Below are 14,435 nucleotides of genomic sequence, written 5' to 3'. Positions count from 1 at the left end.
ACTTCACCAGTTAAGTCTAGAAGTCTTCCCGTTCCCCACATATACAGTATTTATGAAACTACACAGCACCCTAGAGTCCATGCTGTTCCTTACAACTGGAAATTGGCCAAAGGGAAACCTAAAAGAAAAGCCATGGGGTCACAGAAATCAGTATAGGGTTCAACCTGGAATCTGTGACTTGATATCTAGTGGGAAATGTTTATATTTTGACCTGAGGGTGGCGCTAGAGGATAAGTAAAGAGGGTCACTCAAATAAGATCATCATTCATTGAGCATGAATGAGCTCAGCAAGTTTCATGCCTCTGCCGATGACATTTTGAAATTAAGTTTGGTAGTAGTGAACTGAGTGACTGACTGACTGACTGACTGACTGACTGACTGACTGACTGACTGACTGCACACATTAAATATGACTTAAGGGAGTATATTAGTATTAGTAACAGGGAGAGAGGGTTGTGTCATGTGTGTTTTTATGTTTGTTTTTAACTAAAGTTGTCTGAAGATTAAATGGAAGACAAACAATTCATCAGTAATATTCAATACAATACATATCTGCATCAAAAGGTATATGTAGGGTGCCCGCTGGCCTGGTGGTCAAGGCGCATACCACATACTAGGCTATCATGCCTGCTGGCGTCGCCGGTTCGATTCCCGATCCGGATGACCTTTGCCACATGTCATTCCCCATCTCTCTCCTCATTTCCTGTCAGTCTACTGTCCTATCAATAAAGGCATAAAAAGCCCAAAAACAAATCTTAAAAAAAAAAAAAAAAAAGGTAAATGTATGTACACAGACAAAGGAGGGGTTGGGGCGGGGGGAAGAGAATGCTACTACCAAGGTAGTGCATGTGTGCATGTATGTGTGTATGTATATCAGAGCGGCCTCCCACTAGACTAGAGCTTGAATGAACCGCTGTGCACTGGCATACATTTCAAATCAATCTGCACATTCAACTGCATTATCATGACTTCCTCTTCCCCTTCCCCTTCCCACAGTTTCCATCCAAGCTTTCCAAATGTCTGTCTAAATTAAGATACAACTAAAATATAAGTAGAGGAACAGAAGTGGAGGGGAGGAAGAGGATAAGTGTCCTTACCTTGCCTGTATGGAGTCCCGTCCTCAGCGCTGGTTACAAACAAGAGCCCAGCATCAGAGAACACACCCATACTGTCCTTCCCCCCGCCTGCTGTACAGCCAGTATCATACTTCTCCACCAGGTCCCACACCTGATGCACACACAAACACAAAGCACAATACATTATATTTAATGCTTGCTTTATTAATTATACAAAACAAAGGGGATTTAACCACATTAACTCAAATTTGAATACAATAAATTAGAACTATTTATAAATATATGAATTAGAAGTAACAATTTAGCGCTGTGAACCCATGATCGGAGGAAGCAAATTACACAATGGTTATGGTACGACCTAACCAAAGTCTAAAAACTATACAAAAAACAGTACACAGAATATAAAAACAAAGTGCCAGGAGGAGGCAAGAAGCCAGAAGAGGCAATACAAATATTGATAGAACATGATTTGTAAATGACAAAATATAAATATAAAGAATTGACAAATAACATGATCGCAGTCTAAAAATAAAAGAAGCTAGAACCAGCTAGGGACTTTAGCTATGGGGACATTTCTTGTGACGCACTGGCCTAAAACCAGACTGGTTTCTGAAAGATGTTTGGTGTTTTTTTTAGTTTAAACAGATTTTCAGAAATACAGTATTGAACAGTGAAAACGAGAAAATAATAATTTTGGGAAGCACCACCTTTGTAATTTAAGAAGAAGCCCCTTCAAGTGCCCAACACACAAAATACCTTTTTCTGGGTGAGACGATGTTTGTTGTTGAGGACGTAGATGCCCTTGTCCACAGCTACCAGTCCCACCGTGGCCTGTGGGTCTCCCGTGACCTTCAGAACAAACTTCTTACGAGGCTCGAACGATGGCACATTTATGGCTGATTCTATCTTCAACTATGATGAAAGGGAAGGACAGTGGGAGAGGTAGAATTAATTATATTGGAATAAGTTCATGCACAAGCAGCAACAATTAGTGAATTTTCCTATAAAGGGTGTAAATGCCCTCCTTTAATCTCATACAATAAACTGAACAAAAGTAGTTGAGAGTGAGACAACCACCGTTCTCTGCTATCATCAGTGACACTTGAAAGCAATTTGCATGCGTGCGTGCGTGCATGGGTGTGTGCGTGTACATGCGTGTTTGTCTCTCACCGAACCCATGCAGGTATCCTTTACATCCACCCAAACAGAGTCTGACACCACTTCATTAGTTCCAATGTGGTAATAGGCTATGATGCGGAATGAGGGTAGCATGTCCTTGGTAATGACCAACGACAGAGTCACCAAGGACTGGCCTCGTCTCTGGAAACGTGCATTCTTGATTAACTGGCCTCTGCTCAGGATCTGCAGTCATGAATGATAATATGACATTAATAAATAATATCTTTAAAAAAAGAAAAAAAAATAGTTTTCATTGTTATAGCGAAAGGTAGGAACTGCCATTGATTCAAGCAGGAACACAATCGATTGATTAATCATTGGAATGAACATGAAACGATGAACATATTTCAAGATTTCTAGTGGGCCCTGAACCAGAAACGGCTGAGAGCCAGTGGAGTAGCAGATACAGTAAACAAGTAAGTGCATACAGACGCATGGGTCTCAAACACAGCTTAACTCACTAGGTATGTGATGTCTTGGTTTGGCTGTGCATTCCTGGGAAGGTTCAGGTTGACCTTCAGGTTGTCTCCTAATTTCAGTTCAGTTGCGTCCACACCTGAAATATTAGAAACAATCACACAAATGTACATCAATTACTGCTAGGTTTACTGCTTAAACAAATTGTTTAAATGCATCCATGTCTACAGCAGTGTTTCTCAAACTTTCAAATTTCAAGGCCTCCCCTTAACTCTGACCGTGTACAAAACGGGTCAGAGTTACAGACTTGTATGGGTCAATTTAGACCCCCTCAAGGAACCCACAGAGTCCCAGGAATCCACTTTGAGAAACACTGATCTACAGGATGTAGGAGGGACAGCTTGCTGGGATGTTGGTCCCACCACCACAATCACATGGAGTAACATTGTTATGATTTTTTTCCTTTCTTCCTTCCTTCATTTCTTTTTTCTCTTTCTTTTTTACCTATGTGGAGGAAGTTGTTGCTTCTGGAAGTATACGGGAGTGCTCTGTGTACAGCTGATGCCTGCCTGTCATCTCGAATGGCTACATCAGCAGTCTTTGCCTGGAATCACCATTTTGCAGGTGTAAAAGAGTGGGAGGAAATTATTTTCCGTACAAGTTCCCATGAACTGCAGCTACGAAACAGTAAGGATACAGTAAGGATAAGAACAACGGAGAGAGAGAGAGAGAGAGAGAGAGAGAGAGAGAGAGAGAGAGAGAGAGAGAGAGAGAGAGAGAGAGAGAGAGAACATTCAGGTAATACTAAAAGAAAGTAAACAAACAAAAAATAATGACTTGCTCAATTGAGAGACTTACGGTGATGTCCAGGTGTGGGGCCCCTGCTACTGTGTTGACGGTGACCTTGGCCATGCCATTGCCTGTCGTTAACCCTTGCAAGTCCCCAGGAGCCACCAGCACAGGTACACCCACAGCCGGAGAGTCATCAGGGTTCAGAACCACAACCTAAATGTACAGCACATGAAAAACTGCTGAAAAGTAATGAAAGCCAGTGGTTCTCAACGTGGGGTTCGGGGACCACCAGGGGTCCTTGAGGAGGGTCCCAGGGGTTCCCACAGCAAAATGTGTTAATATAGCGTCACGATTTTATGAATAACGATTAATTTAAAAATTTCATATGACGGCGTCCCTGGCACACAATCTTTTTAGATGGGCTTATGCGACAAATGCATATTAATATGGGATTCCTTGAAATGACAAGGTTCGAAAACCACTGATTTAAGGCCATTTCCTTTGCAGCAAAGCACAGACATGTTTTAAGGTTGTGGGACATAATGTCCCAAACTACAAAGTACAACAGAAGTCAGTGTGTGTGAGTGTCTTAATGCCATAACGGTTTCCCTTCTGGAGATACAGCAGTGTTGGAGGGCATATTGGAGAATTGCGTGACTTTGGGTACTTTGGATGCTATAAATCAGAGCTATTATTATTACCGAAACATCAAAGGACATCCCTGGCTTGAAGTACTTCGGTGTCTTCTTGAAGTGGATGGTGTAAGGAGATGTGACTATCTGGATGCCTTTCAGCTGAGCCTCCACCATTTCACTGCCTGAAAGAGCAGGGAAATGCTATTCAGTCTTCAAGTTTCACATATTTACAGACGACCTTAACATAAACATACGCACACACGCACTCTCTCTCTCTCTCTCTCTCTCTCTCTCCTTACCACTCTCTGTCAGCACACTGACGGACACAAATATGTGGCTTTTCACCAGTTCATTGATTTGGGGGAAAACCTCTGTGATGTGCCTCCTCTGCAAGATGGCCTTTCCTACACCTTTTACCACCTAAGAACATGCATAGAAAATGTACAGTTACGTATTTGGCAGTCACTTGAGTAAAAATAAATCGTATTTACATTTATATACTGTATGTACTGTATATACTGTATATATGTATACACACACATACATATATATTATAAATTGACAAGGTTTGTAAAGAAGTATCTTCTCTATCGATTGACAGATTTGACAATATTATGCTAACCGGCACTCTCTGCAGAGATGGGGGAAAACTCTTCTTTGCATCCTGGTGAACTACTCCAAACACCACGTAGGCAGTCCCGTCCACCTCTTTACCAAACAGATACCTGAAAGCACGGGTAAATAAAACAACTTGGTCACAATTATGTGCAGACCAACACATGAACAAAGTACATTGTAGGTCTTCATATAATAGTTCCTCACTAATGCTTAATATAATACGATACCAATTTGTCTACTCACTCAGTGACTTCACCTGTAGGCAGGTTTGGCCATTTCAAATATTTTATTTTATTGTTTTAATTTATTACAACAATAGCTTGTAGCTATTATAGCATGCTAACTTTCCAGGATGAGAAAGCCTGCAGTTGATGTCACTGGTAGGCAGTTTCTGAACTGTCCATAGCCCTCCTCTGAGACTGAGTAGAAGAAAATAGTACATTGCAATGAGCATTAGTGAGACAATTATAAGAAAGGGGTGAAGTGGTTCTTTAAGTAACTGTACTTTACTTGAGAATTTGTATTTTTTGATAATCAAGACTTTCCACTACATTTCAAATACACATATTGTATTTTTTTAATTACATTTCTAGAAGGGGAAAAGTACAAACTCTTTCAAATATAGTGAAAATGTGGTGTGTTGTGAGCTTGTGTAGATTAGCTATTTTCACCATGAGCATCCATACTTTATTAAACTCAAGTGTACATTTGACAGGACAACTTTAACTTGTAGTTGAGCAATATTTGACAAGGAGCATCCATAGTAGCTCAAGTAGTGGGGTCCAGTATGATATAACACACCCAACAGAGACGTGCAGAGAATGTTAGAGGCAGGTCGGCTATTTTCAGTACTTGGTACCACACTGAACTAAGCATAATCAAGTGAATACTGGAGATGTAGCGTACGGCATGGATTTCTACACAGAGAGGGCAATTCTTTCAACATAAGATGCCACATTCAATTGAGGAGAGTTTGGAAAAGGCAATTTTCTTGAATGCTGCCTTCAGTTATGGCACAGAAAGGGGGGCATTTGTGTTTCTTTCACCATAGAGAAAACTGTTCATGGTCTGGAGAGGGCACTTTTTACAAACAGGTAAAAGGGCAGGGGCTCAAGCCCCTTTGATGTGTGCAACTGTGCATGTGCTGACACCCAACCCTATACACTTTCCCTTCATCTCCGTAAACCTCAACCATAACCATAACTCTCCTATTTGCACAATATTGTTTTCTTGGTCATCTATAATTCATCCTGTGAATCATATGGTGCATGTGCATGTCTGTATTCTGTGTATTTGTATGGGTATGTTAATGCTTGCTACCGCACATGCATGTATGTCATGGTTTGTTGTTTTTGCTTTAGCGTTTGTTCGTTTAGCTTTCATGGATACATTAATGCATGATGTCTGTTATTCTGTGGGTGATCAGGTGGGGCCAGTTTCGAGAGAGCTTTTGTTTTTGTCTCTGTTAATGTGTGCATGGATGTATTTGTTGTATTGTTTTGTCTATTGTATTCTCTGTATTTCTGTGAAAATGAGATGATACATCTCAAAGGGTTATCCTTTCAATAAAGATATATAATATAAAGACAATAACAATTTCACTTACGTAGCTCTGATGTCGATGTGTAGTTGGTCGCTGTCCACGTAAAAGAAGGAGCTGCCAGGGATGAGTTTCACTTCGAAACTAGGAAGCACTAGTAGAGACAGGGATGAGAAATTCACTCGTCTGTTCATTCATATTTCATGTTTGCTGTTTACAAACTTAAGTAAAAACATGAGTACTTTTCCCACCACAGCATAATAACTCTTACCGTATTCCTTGACCTCAAAGTCAGCCGAGTAGCTTTCCTGAGGGTTGTTCTGGAACCGGGCCACCACCTTCCACATTCCAACACTGCAACACACACACACACACACACACACACACACACACACACACACACACACACACACACACACACACACACACACACACACACACACACACACACACACACACACACACACACACACACACACGCACACAGGCGCACACACACACACACACACACCAAAAACATTAAACTCTGTTAACCAAAGGATGTTGCGTCACAAAGATTGCACCAAGTCACACATCTTTGGACTCTTTCTATCCGAGTCCTACAATAGTGGTTCTCAACCTTTTTGAACTGGGGACCCCCCCACCCTGATGCAGTTGGTCTTCTTTTCTTTCTTTGAGGTTTTAAAAAGGTCTTAAAAATCCTTAAATTGTCACTTCACTGTCATCACCAAAATCATGTGGGTACCATGCTGGGGGTCCAGAACCACCGGTTGAGAGAACCACTGTCCTACAACAGGATGGCTTGATCGACCAGAAGGTAAGAAAAGAGAAATCACCTGACAATTTCTGGGAGGTCGTAGTTTCCAGAGTGGAGCCCAGACTTCAAAGCGACGGTCTCCACTGGCAAAACGATGCCATCAGGAGTCTGGTGAATTAAAAACAACAACCATTAAACAACCATTATAAGGTAATTAATTCACGTGTAACAAACATGTTGATAACTAGGCACAGTTGCAAAGTGGACAATTTGCAAATCTATATCGTTGTTGTCGGGTGTAGTATGTCGTTTGTATTGCTTTTATTTTACATTTTACAATAGTGACAATAGCTGACCTACAAGCACACAACACCATGCACCGCGAGGTGCTGTGTGCTTGTAGATCTGCTATTTTCACTAGTTTCGTGAGACAGTCTTGAGGGCAGGGCTTTACTTTACAAAAACAATGTAGGCCTACACATTTGAAACTTGGAAATACAAGGTTTATGCCCGACAGTGACTCTTATATTGTATAGCATTAGCTACTGTATGCTCTGATGAGAACTAATTGACCATAGTCCTCCAGGGTTTAATGATATTCGTCCATGAGCTCAGGTAAGTACTTTTGCAAATGAAGCTTTAAAGTGTCTTATGTCCATTAACACCACTTATGTTATCACTGGTGGGTGATAAAAATGTTGTTGACCTGTCAGAATCTGAAATGATTCTACTAGAGCAGTGGTTTTCAACCAGTGGTCCGGGGACCACCAGTGGTACCTGAGGGTGGTCTTGAGAGTGTAAAATTAAGCCAAATGGACCCAATTAGTGTTAAAGAAGCCTACACTATTAGAGAATGTTGAAGAATTTTGATCAATGTTTGCCTGTTGTATCTCTCCTATGGTACCACATCAACAATCAATGGAATTGTGGACAAAATCTTATAAAACGATAACATAATATTCTTCGGTTTGGGTCTGAGAGGCTAAATCTCATCAAATGGTGGTCTGTGGCTCAAATGCTGAATAAATAATGGTCCTTGATATGAAAAGAAATTGAAAACCACTGCACTAGAGGTAGACATTACAGTATACTATCCACAACTTTCCAACATCGCGCAGAAGTTGCACGGAGCTTCCGGCGCCGCAGCCGAGTGTGATCTACAAGCTCACAATGGTTGCATCTGCGACGCGACGTGAGCTTGTATGTCTGCTGTTAACCGGAAGTGTGGTGCAAAACATTCTCCAGTAAATTCCCGCGGAAAGAGGTGGATAGATGCATTTCCCTATAGAAAACAACATGGTGCTCTGGTAGCACAGGTCCTGACAGATTATGACGGGAGCTACAGCTATGTATGCAACTGATATCATTAAATGTTGTGTTTATGAAAATACTGTACCACAATCTCAATGGAAATGGAGTCAGTTTGGTTAGCATTAGCAACATCCCTCTCGATGGGCACCATGCCAGGGTTCACAGCAAACATCCTGAAATTAACTGTGTGTGTGTGTGTGTGTGTGTGTGTGTGTGTGTGTGTGTGTGTGTGTGTGTGTGTGTGTGTGTGTGTGCGCGCGCGCACGCACGTGTGCATGTGTGTGTGTGTGAGAGAGAGAGAGAGAGAAGTGTGAGAGAGAGAGAGAGAGAGAGAGACAGACAGACAGACAGACAGACAGACAGACAGACAGACAGACAGACAGACAGAAAGACAGACAAGGTTTTGTCGATATTGATAAATCCCTTTTAGTTTCACAATAGCATGAACAGTCAGGGCTTCCAGAAATACCTTGTGTCCTCTCCCCCAACGCAAGCATACTGTGTACATTCATTGTATATCAAACAATACCATTAAAAAAAGGTTATGTTTAACAATCTTTTATCAGAGAAAAACATTCCTGCCGTGCTTACAGTACTGTGCTCAGCTAGTGGACGCACCTTTAGTATTGGGTGTGTAGATGGTCTTATCTGTTTGGATGAAGATGTAACCAGACTGGAAGGAGACCATGACCACTTTCTCCAGCAGTCGGCCTGGGAACTGAGCTTGGAGGTACACATACTGCTTCAAGTTGGGATCCTTCTTAAATTTATCAGATGGGATCTAAAACCAGTGCAGGGAGAATACATTTGCTTTTAAGTGACATTCAATTGTAGTATTCCAATCTTCTTCTTTTCTTTTTACTTTAATGTAGAAATAGTATGTTAGAAGTAAAAAAGCCCTGTGTTCAAAATTTTACTAATGAGTAAAAGTACCAAAAGTATTGGCATAAAAATGTATTGAGCCAATGCTATTTTAGAATAAACAAATTATAAAACAGGAATACTATGTTTTGCAATATTAATCTACAATGTAAAAGTGTAACTAACATTTTCTAATTATTGCTGTTGTAATAATTTGCTTCTGAGTTACAGATTCATTCCTCATTTCCTATTCTGCTATTTAAAATAATCTACCACTATTACAATTTAAAGTCCAGGTGAGACTTCAAAATACACTTGACAACATTTTGCAGGGTACAAAAAGTGGGAGTCGCTCTCCATTCCGACATGTCGCCACTCCGAAATTGACTTCTTATTGTTGGAGTGGCGACACTCCCATAGGGGTTAAGTTTAGGGTTAGGGTTAGAGATAGGGTTAGTGTCGGAATGGAGACATGTCGGAAAGGAGACATGTCGGAGTGGCGGGGTGTAACCACAAAAAGTATTTCTAGTGTACCGTAATTTGTCCGATTGCTTGGAAGTTGTTGGCACTGTTAATGGTTACAGCTGTGGATTTCAACAGCCTTGATTTAGCCGGATAGTCCTTCACGTTGATCTCGATGTTTTGGTCTCCACCTGTACAATCTTGACACTCCACAAAGATGCTTTCTGGAGATCCTACACGCAACACGTTAGGAGCAGAGAGCACCTGCCTGCAAACCGGAAGGAGAGAGAGAGAGAGAGAGAGAGAGAGAGAGAGAGAGAGAGAGAGAGAGAAATGGATCATGAAGAAACAGATAAAGTAGGTCTAATAATAGAGAAATGTGTGCGTGCGTGAGAGAAAGGGGGCATTAGGACTGTAGATCTATGATCAGGACAGGGATTCCTAAACTTTTCCATGCCAAAGACCCCCAAATAACCTCTGGCTGCTAATTGTTTTGCCAATTATTTGGGGGGGCCACTTGCAATATCCCCACAGCCCACCAGTGGGCAAGAGCCCACAGGTTAAGAATGGCTGGTATAAAGTTCTCATGAATCTCATCAGTCCTGCATGAACATTGATCATGTCCACTGATCATCCTGGACAGGATCAATACTACATTTCACCACTACCGGTCAATTGTTTTTGCTTTGCTTCTGACAGAATGTACTCAAAAAACATTAAATTAAACAGAAAAAAATCACACCCCAGTGTGAAGTAGGCCTAAGCAGTGCTATATGAGTTAATTTCATTAAGAGTCCCATGAAACTTGACCAATGTGACACTGGTCATACGTACAAAGTATTACAAACTGACACCAATTGACCAATGCAGTCCGGACAGACAGGTTAGCACCGCTCAAAAAACATTGTCCCTGAAGAGGGATATGATGCACAATGAACCTGTTATGAACTAAAACATTCTAGAACAAGACAAACTCTTAACTGTACTCATTGAAAAGGGGATATTTACAGGGTTCCCACACATTTTTACCAATTCATTTCCAAACCTTTTCCAGAATATTTAACCCAATTTTCAGCACTATATAACAATAATTCAGCTGGTTCTCAAACTTTTCAGGCTGTGACTCCCGAAATAATCATATTTTAACTGGGGATCCCGGCACCCTGACGAGCACTAAGAGTTGAGGAATTTTGTATAACACACGTTTCTATTGTGAAAATAGCAGATCTACATGCTCACAACACCTTGCGTTGCGAGGCGTTGAGAGCATGTAGATCGGCTATTTTCACAATTTCTGCCTCTAATATGTTTAATTTGTCATTTCAGAGGTATTAACAAAATCAATAACCAAAGACAATGCATAGCTATTTTTTCCAGGACCTTCCAGGACCTTCCAGGACCCTTGATAAATTCCAAAACTTTTTCAGTACTGGAAAAATATTTTTCTAATTTCAAAATATTTCCCTAACCCTAACCCTAACCCTGTATTTACACAAGATCCCCCAAAAATGGGTCAGTGACTAAAACATGGGTCCCTACCAAATATTTGGGAAATACAGGGGTGTGTGTGGGGGGGGGGGGTTCTACTTACAATTGGGATGCATCAGCCAGAGAAGTAAGGGAGGAGAGGGTCAGAGAGGCCACACACAGCCAGAGTAAGGTCTCCCGCATCCTGCTTGCTGCCGGGTCTGCTGTCAATGTGTCTGAAACCCCACCGATACCTGCCTCTTATCCTCTGGACCCACTCCATTCTGCAGGGTTTCCCGTCACTCACCACCCCACACGCACGCACGCACGCACAAACAAAAAACATTGCACTTTCTGCTTTATTGATTTCTCTACTATTTACCTTCCTAGGACTTTGAAGTCCACGGCTTGCTTATGCTTGTGGACATGCAAAGACACTGTTTGCATGGAGGGAATACTAGTGTCATTGAGTAACATTTGACTTTTGCAGATGGGTACATTGTGAAAGAAGGGAATTTACGGGAATTTACAGCATGATGTCTGTCTGTCTGTCTTCATGCCTGCCTGTCTGTCGTGTATATCACTTGTTCCCAAACACTGGGTCAGGAGGACACAGGGTCAACATTACAATAATTTCTTTGCGTCCAAAATATTCTAAAATTATTATTTCAATTTCTCTCTTTTTTATCCCCAGAAATGCATACATAAATAATAAATGTTTGTAGATCTATTTTCACTAGTTTGGGTCCTGGGGTGACATAAAATGTCTCTTTTGGGTCTCAAAAAAGTTATCACTGATCTATATTGTCAGTTCACAGGTGTAAATTAATCTTTCCCCGAGTACATTCCATCAGTGTTCATGAGAAGAGAGAGGATATAGAGATAGGGGAGAGCAGGAGAGGTAAGAAAACTAAAACAAAAATAACCCAGGTCAAATAATCACAGATATAAGATAGCACTGAGTTCTTAACATAAGAATAGATAATGGATACAGTGTTACTTTGCTTAAAGCACCAAGGACTCTAGCTATTTGAACATGATTAAGTTGTGTTTGGTTAGTGATCCTGAATAGGCCACGCCAACAGATCAAATGCTGTCCCAAGGGAGAGACACTGTTTTGAGTCAGCAAACACTGCCTTTTACGCACACACAAGGCCATTTCTCTCTAATCATTAAACCCAACTGTATAAGTCTTTGTGTTCTGTTGTTAAAATTCAGATTTCCCATAATAGATTATTTAATTTATTCAGAAATAGGCTAACTCTGTTCTGTTGTTTGTGCTATAGACCTATTTAAAATGTATAAGAGATGGCTGACTGTATCAAACCAGCAACATTTCCTTTTCCAGTTTAATGTTGGCCTGTGTGTGTGTGTGTGTGTGTGTGTGTGTGTGTGTGTGTGTGTGTGTGTAGAGAGAGAGAGAGAGTGTGTGTGTGTGTGTGTGTGTGTGTGTGTGTGTGTGTGTGTGTGTGTGTGTGTGTGTGCGTGTGCGTGTGCGTGTGTGTGTGTGTGTGTGTGTGTGTGTGCGCTTTTGTGAATAACAGATTTGACACCTAGGCTAGCTCTGTAAGCTGATTGGTGCAAGTTGTGCATGTGACTATGGCTATTTGCATATGGACAGGTGAGTGTGGGAAAGAATTGTTTCCCCACACACACACACACACACACAGGGTAGCCTTTACTGTATGATTTGGATACACCGACCACTGGAGGCTGGAGCATGAGATCTGTCTAGTCTTCACCACTCATCTTGATAGCTAGCTTACAATTAATGACAGGTGAGTGAATGAGTCCTTTAAAATATGCGTTTCTCTATTAGTAGCATAGCCTATCACTTGGATTATTACACCTGCCACAGAATGTTGTTGTCGCCTAGGTTAAGCGATGTTATTATGTTACCCATTTGGGGTTGAGACTTTAGGAAACGCTAACAATTGCTTTTGTCAACAATTGCTACAGTTTAGTCACTCAAGAGGAGCTCCTACCACCTTCGTTATTGTTTTTAAACGTGTTTTCTTCCTCATGTAATCGACGCTCTTGTCAGAACAGTGAGATATGTTACCTGTGCCTGGTTTTAAAGAAGTCCCATCAAACAGGTGCAACTGGATCGGCGGCATTCCTGCGAGGTGCATTCGTCCGTGTCCATACCAGGTCGCGCCGAATTTAAATATTTATTTATAGTGTGTGCGCCTGTGCGGTGTGTAACCTAGCTGCGCGCTCCTGTATTAAACCCCTGTGTGGTTGGGTAATGGCTATCTGTGTGGATGTGCATTAGCCTACTCTGTCCAGTTTCTTTTCGGGGCCGACGTATTCGTAGCAGCCAGTACTGTTTGAAACAAAGACGTGTGATAGACTAGGTGCTCAATGCATTCTGGCACAATAGGTCTAGGCTACTACCCCTTTTTTTTTTTTTTTTTTTTTTTTTACTTGAGTAAAAGTACCACTACCAACACTGCAATATAGAATAGGCTACTCTGTTTAAAGTAAAAGTCGGGAAATCAAAATGTAGCCTACTTAAAGTACCAAAAGTAAAAGTCGGCCAACTCATTATGTAGAATGTCCCATTTCCAAGTTTTCAAATGTATAAAAATGTATGAAAAATAGCAGATCTACAAGCTCACCATGTGTCTCATCACAAGCTTGTAGATTGGCTATTTTCAAATGGCCAAATTAATAGGGCTGAAGTAATGTATGTTTTGTAATAATAGCCTACATCTACAAAGTAACTAGTAACTAAAGTTCTCAAATAAATGGAGTATAAGTACAATATTTGGATTTGAGATGTAATGGAGAGTAGAAGTAAAAGTATTGAAAATTGGAAATACTCAAGTAAAGTGGAAATGGCCTACCTCAAAATTATACTTTAGTACTTAAGTAAATTTACTTTACACCACTGCGATTTGGATAGGTTACCTCAGTAGGCTGTATCGAGAGGTCTTATTTCGGTGCATTCGTATATTAAGGTTGCTAAGCAATATAAATTGACGTTACACCCGCAATGATTAATTATACATAGTTTATTTTAAGCTTTGCTTTGCCATCATTGTTATGCAGACAAGGCTTGTCATTTGAAGCAAGCTCAGTTGGTGGTTTATTTTTTCACTTGGTTGATCCCATCACGAAGGAGGAAATCTTTGAGTTAACTATTATGTTCTCTTGTTTCAGATGCTCAGACATTGATGGATGCTCTATTGGCACGGATGTGATGATATCACTTGATTTAACTAACTTCTGTCCTTCGGGAGGTGAGTTTGGGCTGCTGCAGACACCACACAGGGAGGGCAGGGGGTCCTCCCTATGTTCCCCAGGGGGGTCCTCCC

General features: G+C 41.1%; 1 protein-coding gene across 3 annotated transcripts in view; it reads right to left on the bottom strand.

Annotated features, from left to right (window-relative positions):
* The window catches only part of LOC308280912 (complement C3-like), an 89,120-nt gene extending 75,962 nt beyond the window's left edge, over positions 1-13,158 (bottom strand). For 2 of the 3 annotated variants that reach the window (XM_080720976.1, XM_080720975.1), the window contains exons 1-16: positions 11,240-11,398; positions 9,721-9,916; positions 8,944-9,106; positions 8,411-8,508; positions 7,094-7,182; positions 6,529-6,611; positions 6,324-6,411; positions 4,722-4,824; positions 4,399-4,519; positions 4,166-4,281; positions 3,531-3,677; positions 3,177-3,276; positions 2,717-2,811; positions 2,247-2,438; positions 1,833-1,988; positions 1,098-1,227 (exon numbers count right to left, since the gene is read on the bottom strand). In XM_080720976.1, coding sequence (XP_080577102.1) covers positions 1,098-1,227; positions 1,833-1,988; positions 2,247-2,438; positions 2,717-2,811; positions 3,177-3,276; positions 3,531-3,677; positions 4,166-4,281; positions 4,399-4,519; positions 4,722-4,824; positions 6,324-6,411; positions 6,529-6,611; positions 7,094-7,182; positions 8,411-8,508; positions 8,944-9,106; positions 9,721-9,916; positions 11,240-11,319 — 1,957 coding nt within the window. In that variant the 5' untranslated portion in view covers positions 11,320-11,398. Of the gene's footprint in view, positions 1-1,097; positions 1,228-1,832; positions 1,989-2,246; positions 2,439-2,716; positions 2,812-3,176; positions 3,277-3,530; positions 3,678-4,165; positions 4,282-4,398; positions 4,520-4,721; positions 4,825-6,323; positions 6,412-6,528; positions 6,612-7,093; positions 7,183-8,410; positions 8,509-8,943; positions 9,107-9,720; positions 9,917-11,239 lie in introns of all 3 variants that reach the window. The other variant, XM_080720977.1, reaches the window with a different exon arrangement.
* Between the last annotated feature and the right edge of the window lie 1,277 nt (positions 13,159-14,435).

This window comes from Nannobrachium achirus (assembly GCF_963921795.1).
Source record: "Nannobrachium achirus genome assembly, chromosome: 3".
Lineage (NCBI taxonomy): Eukaryota > Metazoa > Chordata > Actinopteri > Myctophiformes > Myctophidae > Nannobrachium > Nannobrachium achirus.
This window is presented reverse-complemented; position numbering and strand designations above follow the sequence as displayed.